Source organism: Cotesia typhae, unplaced genomic scaffold (assembly GCF_013202065.1).
Source record: "Cotesia typhae breed Kobodo isofemale line unplaced genomic scaffold, CoteBio_Ctyphae contig_5, whole genome shotgun sequence".
Lineage (NCBI taxonomy): Eukaryota > Metazoa > Arthropoda > Insecta > Hymenoptera > Braconidae > Cotesia > Cotesia typhae.
The window spans coordinates 6,893,844-6,920,334 of NW_027423757.1; the positions used below are offsets into that span (position 1 = coordinate 6,893,844).

Consider the following 26,491-nt stretch of genomic DNA (forward strand, 5'->3'; position numbering starts at 1 on the left):
TAATCCAATTAATTACTTAATTAATAGTCATTAAATATAATATTAATGATTTAATAAAACTTACTTGTAAATTATGTTTAAGATTTTGTTGAATAGTAAGACTGTCTGTTGAAGATAGTGAATATGAATCGTATCCAGCGTCATAGTGACCGCTGCTGCTACTCGACAATTCACCAGATTTACTGGTTGGGCTTTTAGGTACACCTGAATTTCTCTGCATTTTATGAACAATGTACAGATAAGGATTATCCATTGTCGTTGAAGAGCTTGAAGAGGCGCTGTTACGATCTCCAGACCAGTTTCCAGAATCACGTCTGCGTGGTACATTCAAGTGATCCGGAATGCTTAAACCATCTTGTGTATTAGAACCAGCGCTTAAGCTACGCGTTAATTGTATTTGTTGCTTTTTTTGATGCTGCATTACGTTCTCCACCGCACGACGGCTTATGTACTTTGACTCACTTTCACCGTCAACAGTGTCAACATCCTATTAAAAACAATATTCATTTAAATAAAAAATACTTCAAAGTTTTTGAATAAGAAAATATGACAAGTTTACTCAGAATCCCAAAATGACCTCAATTAAAATTGTTTATATAAAATTATTGGAAAAATAAAATTTCAAAAAGTCGATTTAATACGGCCCAGTCTTAATCAAGAATAAATTTTTACCTTGATTCCAAAAATATTATTTTGTATATCAGTGAGATTTTGATAATCACTGTATACTCTTCGTTGAGTGTAAGCATGCGGTTGGGCACTATCAGGGTTCGGTGTAATAGCTCGCCTGGCAGTATTACTGATCAACGGCTTCTCTGGACTAGGTGTAACAGAACGCCTGGAATTATTTTTCTGCGGTGACGTCTTCCAGCCTTTAGTGTTGGGAAATGGCGTTACGACTTTTGGCGCGTTTTCTGTGTTAACTGGTGTACCACCAGGTGTTGCGTAAAGTAGAAGAAGTGGTTGATAACGACCGCGTCTGCATTTTTCCACTACCTGCTCCCATCTCGGTCCAATTTCTTTCACCGTTGCATCATCAAAGTATATCCATACCTACAAAATAGACAATAAATAAAAATAAAAATTATTAGAAAATTTATAAAAATTATTTATTGCAATAAGTAATAATTAATAAGATTAGAAAAAAAATATCTGTACCTTTAGCTTTGTATGGAAGAAAAATGTCGAGTAGTGCTTGCCGTAGTACGTGACTACCCCAACGAGATTGTGAACTGTAGATGCACCCCATCTTGAGTCTACGACGCTGTGAAAAACATCACTGAGTCGCAAGCACGTACCGACAGTCGCGAACACGTCCATGATGTGTTCAAGTGACGGTCTTTCGCTGTCCCACACCACACCCACTGATACAATCTCCGGTCTGTTCATCAGCGTTCGGCATATTTGGATCTTGGCACCACATGCGCTCTAAAATTAAAAAATATATATAATTAATATCATAATCACGTTGTATCAATAGTAAAAATAATTACATAGAAGAATTACGAGTATTAATAAAATTATTAATATTAATAATTGTATCATCATAAAAAAAAAGTAAGTGAAAGTATGAAATGACAGAATCACACGTTATGGTTTCCAAGAATAGTACAATTTAATTAAACCAATGAGTCGTACTTTCTTTTTATGACTCAACGTTCAACAAATTCGAATCAACGTCAGTGGATAGTCCATAAGGATGAAACATACAAGTCATAACTATTATATAATTATTTTTTAGTTTTTTAATACTTACTGGGCAGTCACGGATATCTCCCATACCGCCAGCTTTTCTCAAAAGTTGTCCGAACAAATCAGGGCTGTTCTTGGCGGCTGGTAGAGTTTGCCGTGCTTGTGAAGTCAGCGCTGACGCAGAGACATAATGAACCATCTGCAAATAAATAATAACATTAATTTAATATCATCACTATTTTTTCTTAAACTTCTCACGTTTTCCCCAATTACTTATACATATAATACCCTCTGCACCATGGGATCTATGTTCTTTAATCGAGTAAATAATAAGAAGGAAAAATCCAGATAAGCCGGAATCATCTGCACGACAAGTCAGCTCTGATTATCACGAAAGTTTCCTGCTCTACTCAGAGTCGTGGGAGGCTGACAAGGTGCAGGGCAAATATTTTTTTTCCCACGTCTCAGTCAAAAGAAGATTTAATAAAAAAAATACACACACATATATATATATATATATATATATATATATATATATATATATATCTATAAAGAAATCCAATATGTAGTAAGAGAAAAAACCACCCCCGCAGACTAAATTTACAACGGACAAAACTACCCCAAGGGTACCACGATCTCTTAAAATTAACAATAACTCAACAACTTCACAAAGGTCACGGTTCAGACCCTGTATAATATAACAAGCTAGTAAAAGGTAAAGGTAAAGTAAAGTAAGGTGTTTTATGTTTTTCCAGGTAAAATACGCCCAGGTAGAGACGTGGGAAAGGGACACCAATCTAAATAGTGAACCTTAAGTTAAAGATCTCGAGGGTATTCGTGAGCATGATAAATGACCGATGCTGTACTGTTGTTATTGTCGCTTCAGGGTTTAGTTTGGGCTTTATGCTGTTTTACGGTCCAGGATATTGACTAGTCACTGGCCACTGGCCACCAATGCTCGTATACTTATAAACTAATATATTGGAGTCTGGAGATGTATTCATAAGATCATTATACTATTATATCTTTTATTTGCCGGTATAGATAATTTATACAAACCTGAGTAAACGGTAATGGCTCAGATGTGGCACCACAAGCGCCACATACGCTCTGTTCCACTAAAGTCATTGCAAATTTTTGATGCGGAACACAGTGTCTTGCATTGCACATATCCTCTGCTTCGCCACTTGCGATGTGTAGGTGAATTCGTAACAAAATGTTTTCCTGTAAAATTTTAAAAATAAAATTTACTTTTTTAATGAAAAAAATTAATATTTAAAAATTTTTTATTTTTGATTCATTTTAAGAAAAAAATATCATTTTTAGGGTATATTATCGTACACGGCGAAAAAAACATAGGGATTTTTCCTATTTCTGCATCAAAAATTCATTCATCACTAACATTTATGTAACTTAATTTAATAATTACAAATTTACATCAAAATTTTCTCATTCGAGCAATGTCAGATAATTTGAAAGTAAAACAGTGATATACAGTCGGTTTGTGATAAAAAAAAAATTCGAGGAAATTTTTTTCAAATTTTGCTTTACATTTCAAAACAATTAAAAATTCAGCCATAACTTTTTTAAAAATTGACTTTTTTCTATGTCACATAGATATTTCTATTATGTTAAATAAAGAAAAAATTCCCATGTTACCACAGGAAAAATTTCTGTCAACATAGGAATTTTTTTCTTTGCAAAAATAGGAAAAATCTTTGTTTTTTTTTTCGCCGTATAGACTTTATTTAAAATTAATTATCAAAAAAATTAAATTAAGAGAAATTCAATCCCTAGATGAATAATTAAACAAGCATTAAAATTAGCAGCTTTTATTGTCCTTGGTCTCAAATCTCACACACGTTATATATATATATATATATATATATATATATATATATATATATATATATATATATATATATATATATATATATATATATATATATATATATATTTCTATTGTAGGAGTACCGATACATATGTTACCGCATACCTACGCGAACTTGATACGTGATTGTAATACAAAAGAGGCTATAAATTAAAATGAAAATTTCGTAGGTGCTCAGATTAGAGCATTCTAAAAAAGACAACAAAGAAGGTTAATTATCTAGTAAATAATATGTAAGATATAGGATGTAAGATATAAAACCCAAACCGGTATTTTCTTAACATATATTCATACATACCTAGTTATATTAGTTTTTTTCATAGATTTTTTACGCGATAACGGGATCAGATAATTATATTTTTTATAGCAACTTGAGAATTGATTTAATAACGATAATAGCTGTGTCTATAATCATAAAACCATTACTTACGAAGCATTCTGCTGCGTCGTCCATAAAACCCAATTGGAAACGTTGTTGGTCGAGAAAACTCTTGGCTAAGGCTTGGCGAAGGGCATCGGGCGGTAAAGCGCTGTCCTGCGAAAACTGCAGCTGGGAGAATAGGTCCTGGAACAATCACAATAGAAACGTTCAAAAAACCGAATATAAAAGGGATTTTGTTCAATAGATCCGTACCGGGGCTATATAGTTTTATTTTTTAGTTTTTTGTGTACGAATTTGTTAAAAGAGAAAATTTTTTTTTTCTCTCTGTTATTCTATTTGTCCTTAAAAAAATTCTATAAGTAGGTATACGTCTCGAGTTTTATTATTCGTGTCTAACAAGCTTGAACCATTGTTTATCATAGAAGGTTATTTTAATAAATTCAACCAATAATTTAAAAAATTATTAATGAAACGTCACAGATTTTTACTAGTTTTTTCCTCAGTAATTTATTATCTTAGAATGCATTACCAATAGAGATTGTGAAATGAAAGTGCAGTTAAATTAACCCGACGATAAAAAGTTTAAAACTTTTTATGACCCTGAGTAGTATTGATACATGATTGTGTGTACATGTGGAGAAAAGCAATCATTTATGAGCATTGAATCCTCCAATGATTTATTTATACCTCAATATCTTTAGTAGTATGGAGTATGGAATACGTAGTATACAATATTAAGTTTAAAAGTTTGTAATGGGTTTCGTTTCGGTTTGTCTCGGCAGCAGCAACGGATACAATAACGGTGATATACCAATGAAACTGTAGAACTGAACAAGTGTGTGTAACTAAAGTTGCTTAAGGGTATTTATAGTATATGTCAAGGATGCACTACATCCTCATCGACAAATTATCATCGAAGCTCAAATCTCGAAACTTTTCTGATGAAGAATTTTTGGGAGAGTAAACTTTAATACCGTGTAATATACAATAATTAATTTAGTAATTGTTCAGAATTGCTGTTCTACTATACTTTTGGCCATAAAAAACCGAAAATAAAACAATTATTTTCTTATATTTTTAAATTAAAACTTTTTATTGAATGAAAGATAATCTATAATTGTTTGAAACAAATTTAATTGTGAAACTAAAATGAACATACATGTTTGAGAATTTTTTTTAATAAATATAAATTATAATTAAATACTAGCTCATTTTTTAAATAAATTTTAAGCAAAAGGGTTTAGTCTTGTAGTTGATAAATTTACTCCAAAAAATTCTAATTCAATTTTTGGATATTTTACGACAAAAAATTGGGAAACTGCGATTCTAAGCAATTACCACGAAATTCGATAAAAGGAATATCTATAGTACAGCACAGTAATCCTCAGTATAAAAAACAGAGATCGGTAACTGAGATACAATTAAATTGAACTCCCTACATACAGAAACACAAGGTTAATTAATGTAAAACGTGCTCAACAATTTAAATCTCCGTTTAATTTCAATTCATTGTTATATATTAAAGTAATCGCTGATCGGTAATTTTGCTTCACGAAATATTGAGCAAAAAAAGTCAATGACACATTGATGTCAAAGTTGGAACGGTATATTTAAAATTGCGTGGTCTTCATAAGAAACAGGTTTTGTGCTGATTAAAAAATAAATATTAAATAAAATAAAAATAAAAATAAAAAAAAAAAGTAAGTGTGCAACTATTGCAGAAAAACACACCAATCAACTTTCCGATGCCAATGAGTGAAATCGTCGAATGAAAATTTATATACAGAAAATAATTGTTAATAACATTAGTCGAGTTAAATATGTCTATATTGCATACATATAAGCAGTTATTAAATAACTAACTAAATTCCTGTATATGTCAACATCAAGCTCACATAATATCTGTACAATCTCTTTGTCAATCTAAAGAAAATTAAATCGATTGTACAAAGCGGTTGCAATAATAATTTTTTTTAAGGTTTACATTTGTATTGCATTACATTATAGATTATGTGGATATTGTCTTGATCCTAAATTAAATAATTTACAGAATAAATAAGTGATTGTACAAAAAAGTGTTACGTAAAATTAAAGAAAAAAGAAATGATTAAATTGACATTTAGGATTGATAAAATTTCAAGCGTACTTTTTTCAAGCGTCTCAAATCGATTGCCGGGGAGTCTTCTCTCTCCATTCCACTGTCTTCCTCTTCCTCTTTCTCAGCAGCAGCTTCACCGTCATCAGCCTTACAAGCGACTTCAATTTCGGGTTCAGTATCATCATTTTCAGTACCTTTAGACCCAACTTTATTGTTACTCGTTTCTTTAGCGACTGATGCAGTGTCCTGCTTTACTTTTATCCACTTTAGCATTTTTATTTATTCATAAGCTCCTTTTAACCAAAGTACCCACGTAAATTAACATTTAGCTTTTTTATATTTATCTATTTAAGAAATAACTCTTGTACTCGAGATGTTTAAGTATTTTCAAAAAGTATCCTTAACTTCATTTTTAGTTTCACCCACAAAAACTCTCAACAGCGCAAATATATCTAACAAATTGTAATCTTTTGTCCATAAAATTTTCCTTCAGTCAACTCTCCTCGTACATATTAAACTCCGACTTTTAAAAGTTACTCCACGAAAACAAAACTTGATAACATTATTTACCATATTCACAACTTTGTTTAAACTTTTTTTCGTCAAACAATTTCACATCCTCATTTAAATTCATTTAAACAAAATTTTAGTGTATGAAGTGATGTGGATAATTTTTTTGTATCTGTATCTCCAAGTTCACTAAAAATTACGAGATAAGATAATAAAAACCATTACAATTGAATTTACACCGTAAAACTTTTTAAAAATTTCAGCGCACATCTAATTACACCAATTAACCACGTGCTTGTAAAAAATTTTTTTAAAATGCCTATTGCTGCTATAATATAATTCAATCACTTGTACAAACACTCAGTAATTCCATTAAAATAACTTATTTTAGCTCCAATTTGAAATATTAAATTTATTATTTAGTATTTGTGATTTAAATATTTGAAAAAAGTAAAAAACTTTTCTATCGACTTAATACACTGGCACGTTAACTTTTAACAGTCTTACATAAAATTATTTAAATTTAAATTTAAATAACAGTTATGAGTTGTAATTATTGTATATCGATCAAACACCTCGGCATCGATTAAACAAACTGTTTGACGCGGGAATATAAGGTAACCAGAGGTACAGCCACGCCATTACGGGAAGATTTTAAGATGAAAAAAAAAAAAAAAAAAAACGTTTGAAATAAATAAAAAAGTCACGATAACATGGTCGTAGTATACTCTCCTGGAAGAGTGTCTCAGTATGGCTACCTGAGTGGTTTTACAGGGTACCTGAGTGCGCGTACCTGCGGCGCGGACTTGCTGGTTAACCACCCCCACCCTCGATGGGGACCAAACAGGGACTGAATCACCCCCCACTTACCTTTACTCTCGTACACTTTTAAACTCGTACAATACATCTACTCAGATTCAGACTCCGACTCTTTCTCTGTATTATATCTTTGTGGCTATACAACCAGAGATAGGTCTTAAGTCTTATACTTATATTACACATAACATTAGAGGCCCCCAGCCCCCTCGGGTGACGTCATCCAGTTAGCTGTACCACACATGCTTGCTCCTTTAGTTCTACCACACATGATTACACCTGAGCATACTTTTACCTGTATAATTTACTACAATATCGTATAGTATACCGTCACTAATACACATGTGTGTGTTGTATAGATGTATGTAGTTAGTTATTGTGTATTGTGAGGCTGTAGCCAGTCAAGCAGCTTGTGCCACTCGTAAGATTCAAGACTTATACTTGAATATACCGCGAGTACATTTGCAAACTCGCAACTACTACTTTGATTTTATTATTATCATTGTGTGTGACTGTAGAGAGTATGTATGACTATATCCAGTTTTTTCAAGCTCAGACAACGTTGCTGTGTACATGTATAATTGTACATAAGACGTGTGCGCGGTTTCTTTTCACGTTTATTTTTTTAAACACACAACAGTATTTAAATAAGGTTAATAAATATATATGGCTTTAAGTATGAGTGACTTAAAATTAATTATTATTATAGTATTGACTGATTTAATTTTTATACTTTTATGAATTTAAAAAATTTTTTTTCAATTTTTCATAATTAAATTCGAGAAAAAATATAAAAATTTTAAAAACATTTTAATAAAATGTTATGAAAAAATTTTTTTTCAAGGATATTTTAATAAATTTTTAATTTAGATTTTTGCAGAAAATCTACGAAACTGACATATTTTTTTATTTCTGACGTTTAAATACAGTAATTTATGCGTGAAATTAAAAAATAATGTGCGGTAACTTTCTTAGTTATATATGTATTAATGAGGAAATTGCATAAAGTTGTTAATGGAGGAGTAGGGTATTGATATTCGCGCTAACGCATACATCATATTTGCATATAATTTATGTGAGAAATTTGCATTCAGTGTTTCCGTAAAAAATATTATTTAGATTACAATATGATACAGTAAATGTATAAGTTTATAAGTAAGCAATTGGAGAACTAATTCGAAAAGTAATTTGTTCTTTCGTAGAATGTTGTTGAATAACTGTTGGAGCGTATCTTTTAAGACAATGTATATTCGAAGAAACAAAAAGTTCCAGTTGGAAATAATTCTGTAGATAATACTTTAAATTAACTATAATGAGCAAGTATGATGATAACAGAGATAGACAAAGTAACTTCTACAAAATATTTATCGAAAAAGTAGATAATTGTTGTATATAAAAAAATATTAAAATACTTCAGATACTTATGAGTGTAGTGACAGTATTTTGGATGATAAAGCAAAAAAAAAAAAAAACATGAAAATATCTAATTTTAACTAGTGCTGAACCAAGAGAAAGATAATTTCATTCTCTTAATGTTATGAGTAATTTTGACGTTAATGCGCTAGGTAATTAGACAAAGACGCTTTACAGCATTTAATTTAATTTTGAGTAAAGTAATCTTTCATCTAAGATAGTAAACCAACGTTATTTGTAATTGATTACCATAAATTATCTTTGTATTTTTTTGAATTTTTTTCTTTCTTCGCTAACTCAGAAAAATTTCTAATTTATTTGTATTTATTAAAATGCAACTTTCGCTCAAAAAAATTTGACTGTTCATTTTTGACAAAAAACCTCAATATTTATACAAAACATTGCATTTATGTAACACGATAATAAACACAAGTATCAAACGAAAGTTATTATAATAATATATAGCATCTATCCGTACACATTCAGTAACAAAATGTATAACATATAGAGGTTTTGACTACTGTCATAAATTGTCAGACTTTATTAAATCTGAGGATAGGTTAAAAAGTTTTAAACAGAATAGCTAATGGCTTAATAAATTATTAATTATTATTACTATTGATAATTAAAAAACGATTTAACCCTAAAAGAAAGTAAAGGGCTTTCTCGTGAGTTCAGGTCATACACTCTTAAATGTGTCATGACACATTGGAAAGGAAGAAGAGTCACGTGTTTCGAATTCATATCCAATGAATCACCTGAAATAAAAGTATACCAGAGGGTCTTGATTCTTGATTCCTTCAACCCTTGTTTGTTTGACTATCATCGTTTCTATGATGTAAGGTGTATTGGAATTTTATTTTTTATTATCATAAAAATGTAAAAGATAGAACACCTATCGTTTATCATAAAGAAAAATATTTGGTTAATACATTTGTATTTACACAATAAAATAAGATAAACTTATATCCAAATTTTTATTAATTTTATAAGATATTCGTCAAGTTGCTGTACTATAGTAAAGGAAACAGGTAGATTTTCCAACACTTTAAAGATAAAAAGATGTCCTTTTTATAAAGTATAACTGGTCCTTTAATTTAGAACAGCGGGATATCTTAACATTCACAGTTTCAAGTATTGTATTTTTATTCTCTCAATACGATAGCTCTCACCTTTTGTATATATTAAGGCGGTTGTACTGCACTATAGTTTGTGCGAGTACTCACTCTCTAGCTTAGTCATTTATTATCTCTTATTCACTTTTACTCATGAGTATTTTCGAATCCTTAACTTATTAAAATCTAAATAACTAATTTATTGAAATCAAAGTTTTTTTGACACATTTTAAATTTATAGAAATTAGAATTTTTTTTATGTATTTAATTTATCAATTTTAAAATTCAAGTATCAAGTGTCGATTTTTGATTTTTTTTTACCGCCAAAAATAGGTAAATAATTTCCAAACAATTACAAAATTCTAAGAAAATTGCATTAAATAGTACAATCACTGTAATTTACATACCAGTGACTATCATTTAACATTTAATTTTCATCGTAAACACAAAAATTAAATTTTACGAGGATAATGAAATTATAATAAAAAAATACATAATTTAAGTTTTATGTACCAACGCAATAAAATAAAATGTAATGTTTGTTTGCTTGGAAGAGCAAAATGTTTTCCTCTCTATATACCCTCACCTCTACTCGCGTAATTTCACTCAGTGTATCTTTAATTTCTGGACAATTAAATCCCGCGAGATAGCTCATTAAGCCCGTGGGAATACTCAGAAACTCATACTCATCACAGAGATATTAATATTAATATATTGATATGTCCACCTACTTTTGCAAGTCGGAGTCGACAATCCCAACTATTACAGCGCGTCGAATTCACTACATAAAATAAAAAGAGCTTAACTTTGCTGATACTGATATGAGTATTTTGTTACACAGGCATTGAAAATCAATGTATGTATGTATGAGTATGAGTATCAGGATGAATTCTAAAGTTTTTCAGTACTAGTACTTATACGATGAAACAGGGTAATATAACGAGGCTTTAACGACTTGACTCTTACTCGCATCAACAAAGACTTTGGTTTAGTTGGTGACTCTGGTTGTGGCATATCTCATGGCAAGTTAACTTCAATATGAAATGTATGTTGAAGTTGAGAGAGTATAAGCACATGAGTGTAAAGGAAGGAAGAAGTTGAGGAATAAACGAGACAAGTAAGAGCGAGTAGGAACGATAAAACCTTCGGACGCTGTGCTATGCATGCTGGACCAATCAGGTTTGAGGATCTCAATTGAGGAGAAAGGTCCAGCGCGGCCCGTTACAGCCAAGAAATCCAATCGACGATGCCACGTTCCGAGGTTAATATTGTGTATAGAGTTTGTTGTATTACTCTACACTTCAATATGTTCCTTCTATATATGTTAAATATAATACATATTAAACCAATAATAATAATAATAATAATAATAATAATAATAATAATAATAACAATGCAAGCTTGAAAATTTCTGGCGTAATCTATTGTTTAGGTATTTGTATTATATGAACGAATAATAGGTGATCAATCATCCAAATAAAAGTTACAATCTATATTAGACACAATAGATTGATTTTCACTCGTCCATATCATCACTTTTTTTAGTCTATACATTTATTTACTAATTGGGGACTCAATTAATTTTAATTTGGAGAAAACTGACCAAAAATTGTTACTTGATTCAAGAGAAAAAATTTTGAACGAAAGAAATTATTTTGAAAAATTATCTTGTCTTAAATCAAGCAAAAAATTTCTTAAGCTTAAGTAAATTTTTTCTTAAATCAAGAATTTTTGGTTCAAGAACTTTTCTGTTTGATTGCATAAAAAGGAATTTTTAAAAATTATTTTCTATTTGGAAAATTTTTTCTTTTAAACTAAATTAATTTTTTAATCAGTTCATATGTAATATTATTTTTAAATTAATGAATATAAAAAAATAATACAATGAATATTTTTCGCTTACCTTAAGAGCACAGAATATACAAGACTCTCGCATACAGGCATGACCAGATAGTTCCCTGAAGCTCCGGCGAAAGATATCGAGGTGCCACAGTACCTGAAACGAGATACGAAATGCTGAGTTTTGTATTTATCAACAAATTGAATGCATTTAACAATAATATAATCAAGAAGAACTAACTCCAACTGTTTATACTCAGAAAAAATATTATACAACAGTGGATAAGATTAGTAAAATCATAATTAGTATGCTGATAGAAAAATTAACTTGACTCATGTCAAGAAAAAAAATCTTGAACCAAGAAAATCATTTTGAAGAATTTCATCGTTTTGAATTAAACAAAAAAAAAATTCCTAGGTCAAGATAATACTTAAACAAAATTATTACGTGCTTTAATTATTTTTTTTTTCTTTAGATAATAATAATAATGACATATTTAATAAATAAAAAAATCATGATCAAGACATTGACATTTTAACATTTGTGAATGAATCCAATTGACATTGCGCCCTTTCCCATAGTTCGTACGTATTTATGCCTCGTTGAGTAAGTAGGTAGATATACACACACATGTGTACGTATGTATTGCATTAATGTGCACTCAATTACCCTCCACTATCGCACATACTACGACAGTAATATAACGTCTATAACATCGCTTACAGATACACATTGATATAGGTTACACAGAGTGTATACGTTCCGTGACACTATCACTAAACATACACTCACTTTATACAAGATATGAATCTGTGTACATGTGTGTTTACTATATGTACTATATATATCGTATCCTGCGTACCTACGTAGAGGGAAAGTAAATCACAATTTTCTTTACTCGTACCCACTCGCAGCCAACCTTTTTCCGGTACTGTGATATAGTCATCATTCAAGGTATTAATATTCTGTGATTTACTTTTTGCTATATTTTTTTTAATTAAATACTCATATTGTAAAAAGTAACATTAATTCACAAACTTGTTGTAATTTTTTTACGTTTTAACTTTATACTTATATGATTGATAACTAAGATTTTTATTAAATAATAAAAAAAATTTCTTCTAACAATAGATAATTTGAATTACTCCATCCTGTTATTTTCATCAAACACATTTACTAGCTGATTCATACGAACAAAGAGTTACTAAATCATATGAGTATATTCTCAAAGATTATTGCAATTTAAAATTTTTTATTACATAGTCAAAAAATTGGTAATTGTTTAGTTTCACATTCCACAATAATTCAACATAAAAATCTTATGATTTTTTTTTGACCAATTAGATATTTTCGATAAAAAAATTGTTTTAAAAAATATTAAAGAAATAAAAAAATAACAATTTTAAAATTGTTTTGATTTTTTGTTTCAGAATATTAATTTTTTAATTTTTTATGCCAAAAAATCAAGTGATTTTAAAACCATACAATTATAATTGGTATACTAATAATTTTTCGTTTTTAACGTCAATTTTTTACTGTGTATTTACAATTTATTTTTGTATAAACTCATGTGATAGAACATAAATAGTTGGTAAAACTAATTAGATGAATGATTAAAAATTAATAAAAAAATTTTTAACGAAGTCTCTAATAATGTTTTTAAAAGTAAAATTTAATTAAAAATATATAAGAGGCAGGCTGTGATCTATGCGCAGCCAAAAAATAATTTAACCTAAAGCAATTTTATCCAGGTGGGCGTGTTTCAAAAACAGTGAACCGTGTGAGCACATATATATATATATATATATATATATATATATATATATATATATATATATATATATATATATATATATATATGTATATGACTTGCAGCAATGAACAGGTGAGGGACGTACGAGACAAGGGAAAAAGATAGTTAGAAAGCTTTACATAGGGTTTTTGATGAGCCTTTGGAGAGACGCTACTATTTGGTGGCATACACTGTGTATAATACGAGACGCACACGGTGCATCATGCATGGAAAAGTGGACGGCGTACCAGGTTGTTTACATCACAAGAACCCTAGTCCCCTATGTATACTCAACACAAACTTACATACATTCACACACATTACTTTATTACGAACCTGTGCATCATTGCATATTCATACCCTCAAAAATGAACTTTTTTGTCTGCTTTGAAATGCTATCAAATTAAATATAAAATTTTCGGCAGTTGAGTTAGACAATTTATTGAATTTAAATGAAAAATAAATAAAGTTTAGTATAATTAAATGTATTCTTAAAGGTGTGAAAAGCTCTACGAGATGGAAAATTAGCAGTGAGGTCTTGCGAAACGACCCTAACTAAACTTTCTTATAATTTAGCACTTATACATAGTAAAACCCTCAAAGTAACGTAAAAAAATCTTACCCCAACTTCTCTGGCGTATCTCGTTACGCAGGGGTAAGCGCAATCAGACGGATAACACTTTGAAATTCTAATTTAATAGTATGAACATAGCGCTTACTGATATATTTTTCCCCCTTTAGGTAGTTACAGCTCGTCTGCTTAATAGCAGCACGTCATTACATAACAAATAAGTTACATACTATTGCCTTGATTTTGCCGCATAACTGCCCTCGAAAATATTGCTTCTAAATGGGGTGGAATGAAGTGTGACGGTAAGGAAGATATTTTCAGCTAAATTCACACGCTATTTTCTGACTTATAGAACAATAATAATATAATAATATATTATAAATATTTAATACAAAATTGTATACTTTTATTACAAAGACAAAAGATTTTTCTGATAGTGAAACGCTGAAGATACACCACTAATTGATTATAAATTCTTCAATACGAACTATTAAATCCTCGGTGTACAATGTGTTGACGCCAACGCAATTTAAAAACAATGCCGATTAATACCGAGACAAATATCACGTCACACTCACGAGCGAGTTAACTAGAAGATTTAAATACATGGAAACACAATAGAAATTTATATATGTTATAATAATCATATATTATAATGTAATCTTTATAAATAATTCATCTACTATTATTTGTAGTATATCAGTATATTATTTGTATGGTTATTATTAAATTAATTAATATTGGAGACCGTTATGACTTAATTTTAAATGTAGCGATTTATAATGGATATACTATGGCTACCGTTAATTAACTTAAAAACTAATTAACTATTAATTGAGTCGCAATTAAATTTTACATTTAATTATACAGATAACTTCATATAAAAAAAAAAAAAAAAAAACATAAATTAAAGAAAAGGTTTGACTAAAAAATTTTTTAAGAAGGCTTAAGTTGTTTTGAAAAATTCTTGAGTCAAGACAATTTCATTTTCAACCAAAGTAATTTTTGTTTTTTTTTAAATATTTCTTCGAGTCAAGAAAATTAATTTTCTAACGAATAATCTTTTCTTTTTTTTTTATTTCGTCGGTAAGATTAACCAACAGTTTAAATTACTCTTTACAACTGATTTTATTTTAATTTGATCATAAATAGTGATGGGTGTACAATATGCAATATGTGGCTTGCGATAGTAAGTATTCGTGCAGCACTTCTGAAAGCAATAAGGTGCATGATAATAGTTATCTGTGAGTAGATAATATTCAGCATGATCCATGATTCAACAAATGTGTATGCTTATGCATATTGGAGTAAAGAGAGACAAACTAAAATGCTTAACTGAATTAATTGAATAGAGCAGAATAATCTAAAAGCTAATAAATCCGTATATCGTTGAAATAAAAAATATTTTTAAAATATTGAAGAAAGATGGATCGATTCTCTGCAACGTATGTATCATTTACAACGATGTGTGGTTACCCGTCTAACGGATTGTGGTAGAGGTAGATGAAAAAGATAGGTGATGTGAAAGATAAGGATAACAAATATTTCTAACGATAAAAATAATAAACTATTAGTGTAATTATACTGCGAATAATGGAAAATATTATTGATGGTTATTGAAGGATAATTGTTGCATGTGTATGATTAACAAGTTGTACATAAATATATAGACACATAGGTAAGAAATATTAAGTCTTGAGAGTAATGGACCTTAGTACATGTACTGCCATGTCAGAAGCTATCATCCAATGGACCAAGTTCCTCATCACGCAAGCGATAGTAATTTTAAAAACATATATAAACCGTTATAAAAAAGTAACAATAAATAAATAAATATTTAAAATTAAAAGCAAACCTTGGCAATTTGAAAAAGAGCTTTTCTGCTCTGGCCGAATTTATCCTGCTTCATCCTGGATTTTTATATGTTCTCCAAGATTCGTAGTACCAGAACCAGTTTTCTCGATTTAAAATAATATTTAAAAATAAACTAGCACAGGCGTTTAAGTTCCAAAATAATAAATGTGTTTATTATTATCATGATCATTTTTGAACAATAAAAACCAGCACTTTGATGATAAATGTTATTAATTTAAAAAAATAAACAAAATACAGCACTTTTACGTGTGACGTATTTGAACACAATACTTTCTGATGCGAGCGTCGCTGCAACAATGCGAGGGGTAGGGTCCGACCGGGTAATAAAACGACGATAGCGCCACTATAAACGCGAACGGACAGGTAAAGAAGCTTGGAGAACGCGGCTTCTTGCCGAGTAGAGAGTTTGTTGATGGTGATATTGAAGGTAAAAGGGGCCTTCTTGCTTCTTAGGTCTTGGGTCTTACGGTTTTTCATGATTGCCTCGCTATACTATACTATACTATACATTATTATACCCTTTATACTCGTATTGTAGTAAAAAAACAGGTATCGGTTCGGCGGGCATTGGAGAAGGTGAATAATCGAAAAGGGAGATCGGCCACGCTGAGACTCTACAGTCTGATATTTGATACCGCGGTTAACTGAATAAAATACTACTAAAATACTATATGCTATAGTATGTGCTAGTAGTAATATGTAGTTCGAGTACTACAGGCATTTTCACCACGTCAGCGTGGGTGAAGCGGATAATCCGCGTGTACATGCTATTGTGGGCTTAAAAAGAAGGGAGAGAGAGAGAGAGAGAGAGAGAGAGGGGGGGGGGGGCTTACAAGAGGCTGAAGAAAGAAAGAGGCCTCACACAAAGAAGTAAACAGAGACAGAAAAACAAGACCAGGTTTTACGCTACGTTACTACAACTCTTGCGCAATCATTTTGACTCATATATAAGACAAGTTTAAAAATTAAACCAAGATCTCTGTGTCTGGTTTATTACATATAATACTTCAATTTTATATGTAACGTATTAAATATATATTTATATACATATGAGTTATACTTTACGGTACTACAACGATTTATCTTTTTAAAATTTCGGTCGTAATTTAACGCTTGAGAAATCAAAATCCTCTGTTATGTCTTTCTTGTTCTCTAATTGTTTCTATAGAATCACCTGAGAAATTTTTTTAAACGAATTTTTTTTTCTTCAATGCCTCAGCGTTCCTTATTGTAAATAGTTTGACGATTTTGTGTATTGAAAGCGAAAGCTTTTGTTGTTTGATATAATGCAATGATTTTGAAAATCATTGTATACCATAGACTTCTGCAAACCTATCAAATGTCAAAGATATATATATAAGGTAGTAGATAGCAAATGTAAAAGTGATCATTTACAATACCCATAATAAACTTTTTAAGAGTTGAGAGAAACTTTTAATAGATCGGATCAGCATTGACTATTTTTAAACATTTATTCAGTGTATCGATGTATACAGTGGCATCGACTGTCATTTCCGCTTCTCTCACTACATTTATAAGCTTATGCTTGTTTCCTTTCCATATGTTTTTTACCTCGGCTTTCCTTTGCCTTTTGCTAGTGCGCAAAGAGTGTATAATATTTGCATCCAACCGGGATGAATGTTATATGTTATATGGCTGACCGCTACTGTTCGACCCAGAGAACAGAGAGGACAAGTAATATTCAAGCCACACAAGACGCTTTAAGACAATTGTTCGATTCAGCAAAAGCTATTGCTCCACATTATTCAGTTTTGTATTTTTGCTTCTCAAAAATTTAATCTCGGCTTCAAAGACTGAAGAATCACAAAAAATAGTTTTACTTTATCTCTGTTAAAGTTAATAATATTTTTTTGTTATAAATTTTGTGCATAAATTGATAAAACAAGGAAAATCCTTTTGTTCTTTATTGTTCAGTTAGCGACTCGATGTGTTCCGCATCAGAAGTTGAAGTCGCGAAAGGAAATTAAGGACACGGTAGAAAAGCTTCAATGCTTCAATTTTACATATGCACTTGATGAATTGTTTACAGATGTTGAGCATTTATTCCTTCATGTAAAATTCTTAATCATAATAATAATAGAAAAAGTCATTCGGTCACAATTATTTTACAACTTTTATGACAAAAATGTGTGACAGATGGACAAGAAATTTTAAATTTTGTGTAAGTATAATTTCTTACTGTCGAAATGAGTGATGGAATTTTAGCTCAACTCTTGACAAAAAAAAAAAAAAAAAAAAAAAAAAGTATTTTTAAAGTGTAAGTATAAAAGACAGGTAACTTTCGCGATTATTCATCCACGTGCGCATCATAGAGCCCTCTTAGGGTTTCTCCTCAGCATCTGGCGTGTTTACGTGCATACTCCATATGGTGTTGTGTTGAGTAGTCCAAGAAAAAATATACTTATATATATGTTGACGTTTTATTAGTAAACGCAAATTTATTAAATGATTAAAAACTTTTAATGATTAAAAACTGCAGTTCTCCATTGTTATCTCATTAAAATATAATAAAGTTTTATGTTCTTTGAGGTCTTTGACTTATAAGCAATCTTAGTCAATGACCCCGTTATTTAATAACAATCTACTCGAGAATTTTAATAAAAAATATGAGATGAGCGATGCTGCGATAAACAAGCTAGAAAAAGTATTTGACAAAGAAAATCATTGAATATAAATAAAAAAGATAATAAGTCACCTGAAATGAAGATCATGTGATATCTAAATTTTTTTTTTTTTTTTTTTTTTTTTTTTCCCAATAGACAAATATTAAAAAAGAAACACCAGGTTGAAGTGCAGGTGTATTAGGATTTCGTTTAGAAAAGTCTTGAGTGGGAAAAACGAGGGTTAGATTGAATTCTACCTGCTGTATTATAGTTTCATTTTGTATTACAATATAATAGGACCTGACGAGAAACTAGACATATAAAATAGAGAAGAGGGTCTTCTTTCTGTTCCTTCTATTCAGGTACATCAGCCTCGACTGGCATTCATTACAGGGTAGGGGTGTCAGCGCCAGTTTGAGTTTATTGATACACGTAACTGTAAACGGTAAATGTGACTTTATATTCATTTAGTGATGATAGAACTCTTATATAAGATGTTTATAGATAACGTATGTCGTAAAGATTGTTTAAAGACAATTTAATTATTCAAAATTTATCTAAAGAATAACAAAACATTCTTCCTGATTCAAATTAACATTATCGTTTATAATTTTTATTATTATCATCGTCTTCAGTTATATGTGCATATATGCATGCATAATGTACTGTAAAAGGTTGTAGGTTGTGTATAAACACTCTTCATCGATCTTAATTATTCTTTGGACAGCTAAGAACTATAACTTGGCGAATAAATGTCAACTCTACGCTAGACGCATCTTCGCTTTATCGTTAATCTTATACATTCAGCACGAGCCAAAGTGAAAGGTATACAAAAGAGTAATTCTACTCGTAAAACTAGTATCGAGTCTAATGCCAACTATATAAACGAGTATAAGAGTAGCATGTTGAATCTTCCTTGCGATATATTATACTATTATATCTTATAGCTAACCGTGTACTCTTGCGCAATGTCATTCGAGATGTGTTTAGTTTGGCTGTCTTCACTTTGAAACTATCGAAAGTAAGTAGAGATGATTGGATTATTTCGAAATATAAAAAAAAAAAACCTCTTGGCTCTTTAAGATGTTGCATATTTCGTCAGATAAAAATTTATTTAGTGCGGCACACTGCTTGTTGGAAAAAAAAATTATTTGTTGGAGAACTAATAATTATTTTTTGTTCCACAACAATTTAGGTTTTCCTTAAACTTTTTTGGTTAAAGAAAATTCTTTATTATGTGTACAATTTTAAGAATCTGTAGTTTTAAATTTCATAGCGGCATGTTTTGAAATTGAAAAATTCTATAAAATTTTGAATCAAAATACGTATTAGATTTAAAGAGGTACTGGGAAAAATCACTTTTCTTACAATATTTAATTGAAGTAATAACAAGTATTTTTTATCAAAAATATCATAAATGAGCGATATTCATTTTTTTGTAAAAAAATGTTTGAAGTTAGCGACTTTCGATATTTTACGTGAGTGGAAGTACCTCTTTAATATAAATTGAACAATTATTTTATAAATTGTAGTCTACGTAAAGAATGTTCAACTTAATAAATTAATTCAACCAAAATTAATGAGCCACATACAAAAATATAAATTTAGAATGGTTCCATTGATGTACAGATTTTTTTTTACATAAATGTATTTTCCGCTATTAACTACAAGAAACATTTTGTAAGAACAAATAGATCTAGAGAGAGTGGATCGAAAAATTCAGATCTGGCTATGATTATCATTTACCGCACGACTCAGTCATACATCAATGAAAAATCATGGAAGCACAAGAACTATTCGTGTGTACACATAAATCAATCATGTGCAAGTATTCAAAACCGTTGAACATAGTAACCAGTTGAGTGCTGAAAATGATTAATGTGTGCTTTGAAAAAAAAAACAATGCACTCCTGTCTGGAGGTTTTTAAGCACAATTTTCCGTATAGCAAAAATATAATAATGATCATATTTTTGCACTATAACTGTATGTTTACTAAGTTTAAAGATTGTTGTAGGTCAAATTAAGTAGAATTTTTTTTTTATCAGATAATAGTTCGTGAGTGTATACATGCGTCAGCACTGACGTGTACGATTCATTAACATTATAGAATATTTAAGATAATTATAATATCTTAAACATTAATTTTATTTAAAAATAATTTTTTTAAAGATAATAATTAAAGAGACTTTTTAATGATTATTGTAAAATTTCTACAAATTAACTTAAGACTCATCGATGTATGGAAAATTCTATCTTTCGTCGGATAAAAATTGAAAGCTTACAAGAACTAATAAATTAATTATTTACGGTTACAGCCTATAAATAAATAAAAATATTATTATATGTACATAAAATTTTTATTTCATGTCTACTTATTTAGTTTAAATCTAAACATAAAATGTAATTTATAATATATTTTTTCTAAATCTTCATAAATTACTTTCGAAGAAGAAATTCATATAATAAGTAAGCTCAAAAAGGTTAAATTGAATCGACAAAAGGGCTCAGAGATTTAATAATCTTTTTCTTATTGATGTCACCGGAAATATTTTATGTATACATGAGTAAGAAAAGTTTAAAGAAATCTTGTGACTGAATATCCAATTCTTACAATTCTGTAGAAGATTATAGGGAATGTATATAGTAGGATTACTATTTTTAAAGGTTTCCAAAACGTCAAACTAAGCAACCTTGAATATTAAGCTTTTGATGTAAAGTGTCTCTACTGTAGATATATATTTATCTCCTGCTTTATAATCTAGACATAAAATGTTGCTCAAATGGGTCGTCACTCATATTTTTGGAAGATCGTAAAATCTTGGTGAACTTTTACGATGCTCAAGAATAGAAAAATTCATTTTTGGGTTGACCCATCTCTTTAAGTATATTTATCACATATTCAATATTGTAATTTAAATTAGTACTTCAGTAATTATGATATTTTCAAAATGACATATTAATATATGAATTGCGAAGTTGTCAAATGTAACCGAGAGTCAATTACATAAAGTGCAGTATAGTATCGCGATATTAGATTGATCTAACCACAGAAACTAGCTATAATTTGATTGAAACCAATTATATATATAGGAGCTCAACTAATACTTGTCGATATGTAAACATAAAGTTGATCACTTCGTCAGAGATTTAGGAAGTTATTAGTATAATTGAACTATCAATCTGAAAAGTTAAATCAATAATATCTCGTTTGAATCGCATTTATAATTCGTAAGTTTTATCAACAAGTTTTTTTCAACGTCACATTGATAGAAAAATTTATTACATGTTAATAAATTTAATTTTTTGGAAACAATTTATTCAATTATTAATTTTTACTTTATTTCTTCTATTTTTTTTTTTTTATAAGAATACTTAATTTAGCCGATTTTATGATATTCTATAATCTATTGGCTGTGGCATCGTATGAAGTGTAAAATTAGAATTTTTTTAATCTCTTTTTTTTTCAAGGCTCTCAACAAATTTTCATTAAAAGTTAACAAGTATTCATTAACTATAAATAAATATTTATTCACAGTTAATAAAAATTATTAAACATTAACAAATCTTTCTATCCGCAGTAAAGAATGCCGATTGTCAACTTCAGTCATATTTTATTTATATCAACTGTAAAATATAGCTATCATTTTCAAATAAATACTTATTAAGCTACTGGAGCCATTTTTTTAAATAAAAAATGTGTTATTAGCAAATAAAAAATAAAGTAAAAATTTCCAATAAAAAAAGTAATCGATGTTTCAAAAGACTTTAATAAGCCGAAAATAAATTATAAATTATAACAGATAAAAATTATATGCACGTTATCCTTCACTCAATTGTCAAAGAAAAAAAGTAAGCGAATTGAGTGGTGTGGTGCCGAAAAAAAAGGAAGAAAAGGATTGTACAAACATTGTAATAGCATGAAGCATAGTCGTTCCAGTTGAAAGAGTTTACTTTGACGTTCAATACTTGGCTTTTTACATGCCAGAAAAATTAACTTTTAAGTGGTAAGTTTAATTCTGAGACCTCAGCCGTACTTTTGAGGTGCAAAAATTAAAAAAAAAAAAAAAAAAAAAAAAAAACCAAACAAAAGTCTTACACATACAATTTTTCGTAACTTTCCATTATTATTCCTTTTACATCGCACCAAACACAACCATAAAATACAATTATCAAAACTTCTGCTTAAAATTAAAGACGCTTGGTAGCGTGTGTTGAGGTTTGCATAATTGAAAATAATTTTTGAAAAATTTACAAGCAAAAAAATATCAAAAAAACTATAGCATATTTTAAAACCGCGAAAAAGTATTCTACAACATTTTGCGAGTTTTTCTTCTTAGTTATTAGTATAAGACTTTATGGATCATCATTCTGTGAACTGCTTTGTCTCTTTGTCTGCCTGGAACCTTCATTTATCCTACATATATATATATATATATATATATATATATATATATATATATATAGGTATACTACATATATGCATGGAGGTGCCGTCCGCACGTGCGCGCCAAGCATTTGAGACAACGAGAGTATAAATGAGAGTAAAAAGAAAAATGAAACAAAAATAAAATAATAAAAATAAAAATTCAAGTAAAATAGGAATGATGATGATGCAGTCGAGCGAAACTGGTTTTCTTCTCTCTACTCCTGCAGCCACCATGAGTCCTGGTTCATTCTGTATACTAAGACTCTGTATAGTATACTAACAGCTCAGATTATCTATTATCCATCAGTTCATACCTTTGTGCATAAATATGCACATCTATTTATACTCACATATACTAAAACTTTACAGAGTTTCATAAATGTATATATGTAGGATTTTTACACAGCGTATAATCAACCGTCTCATTTATTAACGAGTTCAAAAAATAAAATAATAGAGTACATAAACTATACATACACACAGCGACGTAATATTTCTACTGGTATTAGTTTGTACGACATAAATACATGGATATCACTGAAAAGTGAAGAAAGGATAAACGTTATTTATCATGTTTCATAGCCCAAGACAATTTTTTATCGGCTATCCAGATCTTATTACGTCTCGCTTCACGAAACATGAGTGAACATAAATGTTTTACTTATGAGTTATAAATGCTTTAAATATATCTGATTAAAGCTTTTACAGAATCATATTTTTAACTGTAAAAAATTGATTTAGCCTAAAGTTTTTCATCGTTCCAAATTATTCTCAGACTCTCCTCGTTTTGGGTAATGTTAATGTACGGAAAGTGGTAGACATGTTACACCAAAGAAGTACGGTATACAAGCAAAAAATGAAAATAATTGGAGAGAAAGATTTAAATACAAAGAGAGACACAGGAGAAACCAGTCTTTTCGCGATTCGCGAATATAAGAAAGAAAAAAAATCGAGTGGGGAAGCTGAAGAAGTGGACGAGAGATTGGTAGCAGCTAAGAAGGTTAGCGGTGTCTACATTACGATCAAAACCGGTTTATGATCCAAACTGGAGTAAGTTTAATGCATACATGCATGATATTCGCGAAATTTCATAAAACATACATGGTTAATGGTTATGTAGTCCATTTTATGATTAACACTGTTAAGTTAATGGTCAAAAGCATTCATAATTTTTCAGCTACCTAAAAAATAATGTTTAAGTAAGCTCCAAATATTCCGATTTAAAATTAAATTGAAAATTTCCACAATTGTTTAAATTGTTAAGCAATGAAAAAAAAAAAAAAATTATTCAGTGCCTACAAAAATAGAGGGTTGTAAATTTTATTGATAAATTTTTAGCTTCCCCATAGGACACCCACGAGCATCACGAATATCCCACAGTTATTTCCACACCAATATCGTGGGTGGTCAGAGGGGTCAGGGATATACGTTTCGTTCTAAAGCTGAAATAGCTCGTAAAATGTTGACAAATTCCAAAAACCGGATGATTGCTTTTATTGTTTACATGAATATAAAGGAAACCGCAAAAATATATTGGAAATCTCGATTACAGAGTTACGTATACGTCAGTATAGAGCAAATTCATTCATTTATATTTTATATAAGTTCTTGTCTACGCTTACACGATCAGCTAAAGCTAACTCAGTAGGTAATCAGGTAATCTAGTAACTCTATCATAGGTACAAGACAATTTTTTCCACTTTCTTGGATGGAAGATTAGATGTTAACATTTTTAATGTGTGTAACCTAGTGCATAATGTAACAATGTCGGAGTGAATTTTATCGTGATTTTATTTAAAATTAAATTGATATAATGTCTTTGTTCTGGGTTGCAGATAAGAGACGAAAGACAAGAGTTCAAGTAAGGCAATTCTGTTTATCTGCTTGTATGGCCCTGGAGTTTTTGTTGTCGTTGCTTAAAACCAGTTTACAGAAAAAGATTCAGCGGGCGCCAGCAGTGTTTCGCGCGCGCGGGAGACTTTTGTGGCCCTATCCTGAACTGCTGGCGAAGAGACCAAGCAATTCAATCTATAGTATGGTGTGTGTTGTGTTCCTGGGGAACAGAATGAAGCGTCTCGTGATTGGCGGAGACACGGACCCGTTGGGGACTTTAAGAGCACTTACATCCTTGTTCTTAACTGGCGGGAGGATATTGACCCGCCGCCATCTTGGTTCACGATCTCCGTGAGCTGCGATTACGAGTATGAGTAGAACACGTTTGGTTTTATAGTAAGCAGTAGTACTACGTCGGACAGCTGAGACAGTTACACGTGACTTCTACTCAATATACATAAATAAATATATGCTATCTTACCAGTTTTTTTATCTTTATCTGTTTTTATTTTCTCTCTTCCTCTCTTATTTTTATACATTGAAATCTTAATGACGTCACCCACTTTCCATTTTACGTTTATTTAATAATAATATACATCATACAAATAAATGAATGCTTTTAATCATTAGTTAGATATATTTATGTATTGAAATTTTTATTCAAGATGATGGAGACTTACTTAATATTATTTTTTTAGTATTACTACTATGAGAATAATATGATCGTTGATTACTTGGAATAACATTCAATTATTCAATGCCATTTATCCTAGTTCGATAACTTTCTAACACAGTTGCTTCTGATTAATATTTAGTGTAAGATAATTGATCGATTAATTCTTAGTAATACAACTACTGTTGAAACATCTAAATTGAATAATTCAAATTTTTATGTTTTATGCGATTGACGGAAAGAAGAGCATTCAAAATGAATGAAATTTTTTAGATTGATGCACAAAAAATAACAATTTTATAAAATGCTATTTCAAGTTTTGATTTTTTCTTTTTTTAAATTTACACCTTAAAGAATTTGTAAAAATTCTCTTTTGACTAATTATTTGCAAGTAGGTTCACAATATTTTCATTAATAAAAATATGTACATCTTCCTTAAAATTCATAAAAAATAGAATAACTAAAAATGAAAAAATTTTTAAATATCAATATTAAAAAAATTATAAAATCAAAAAGTTGACATTTATTATTTTTTTTTAATTCTAGTAAAAAAATTAGATTTTTTTTAACATCAAAAACTTTAAATTGAAAAATGTATTTTTTTACTACGTTTATGATTTGTATCATAAATTCACAGTGAAATAAAATAATTTAAAGAAAAAAAAAAAAGATATTTGAAAAGGTCCGTTTTTCGAAATTTTAATGTCAGGAATAGGGCAGCCATATTAAATACAATTCTACTAAATGAAACTAAACTTCCAATTTATATTCATATAAGTGATTGCTGTATATTAATTATCTCAAACACCTATCATAATTAATTGAATCATTTATTTGCAAAAATTAAAATATATCTTCTTCTGTTAAATAATATTACACATCTAAATCTAGTTCTGTAATTTATTTATAATTCATATGGTCTTTTTTAAATATTGAATT

At 29.5% G+C, this 26,491-nt stretch overlaps 1 protein-coding gene and 1 long non-coding RNA gene across 4 annotated transcripts in view; one reads left to right on the forward strand and one right to left on the reverse strand.

The window, feature by feature from the left end:
- Nucleotides 1-26,491, reverse strand: part of Ec (ubiquitin specific peptidase echinus) — a 60,889-nt gene that overhangs the window by 4,580 nt on the left and 29,818 nt on the right. Inside the window, exons 1-8 of one of the 3 annotated variants that reach the window (XM_074249027.1) lie at nt 15,976-16,277; nt 11,821-11,913; nt 4,014-4,148; nt 2,752-2,916; nt 1,757-1,891; nt 1,159-1,428; nt 673-1,053; nt 65-487 (exon numbers count right to left, since the gene is read on the reverse strand). In XM_074249027.1, the coding sequence (XP_074105128.1) occupies nt 65-487; nt 673-1,053; nt 1,159-1,428; nt 1,757-1,891; nt 2,752-2,916; nt 4,014-4,148; nt 11,821-11,913; nt 15,976-16,029 (1,656 nt within the window). In that variant the 5' untranslated portion in view covers nt 16,030-16,277. Of the gene's footprint in view, nt 1-64; nt 488-672; nt 1,054-1,158; nt 1,429-1,756; nt 1,892-2,751; nt 2,917-4,013; nt 4,149-6,111; nt 6,722-11,820; nt 11,914-15,975; nt 16,278-26,491 lie in introns of those variants that run through there. The other 2 variants (XM_074249025.1, XM_074249026.1) reach the window with 2 other exon arrangements.
- On the forward strand, nt 24,799-25,359 carry LOC141531314 (uncharacterized). Its single transcript, XR_012479909.1, has 2 exons — nt 24,799-24,907; nt 24,980-25,359. It is a non-coding gene; the product is annotated as an uncharacterized LOC141531314 (long non-coding RNA).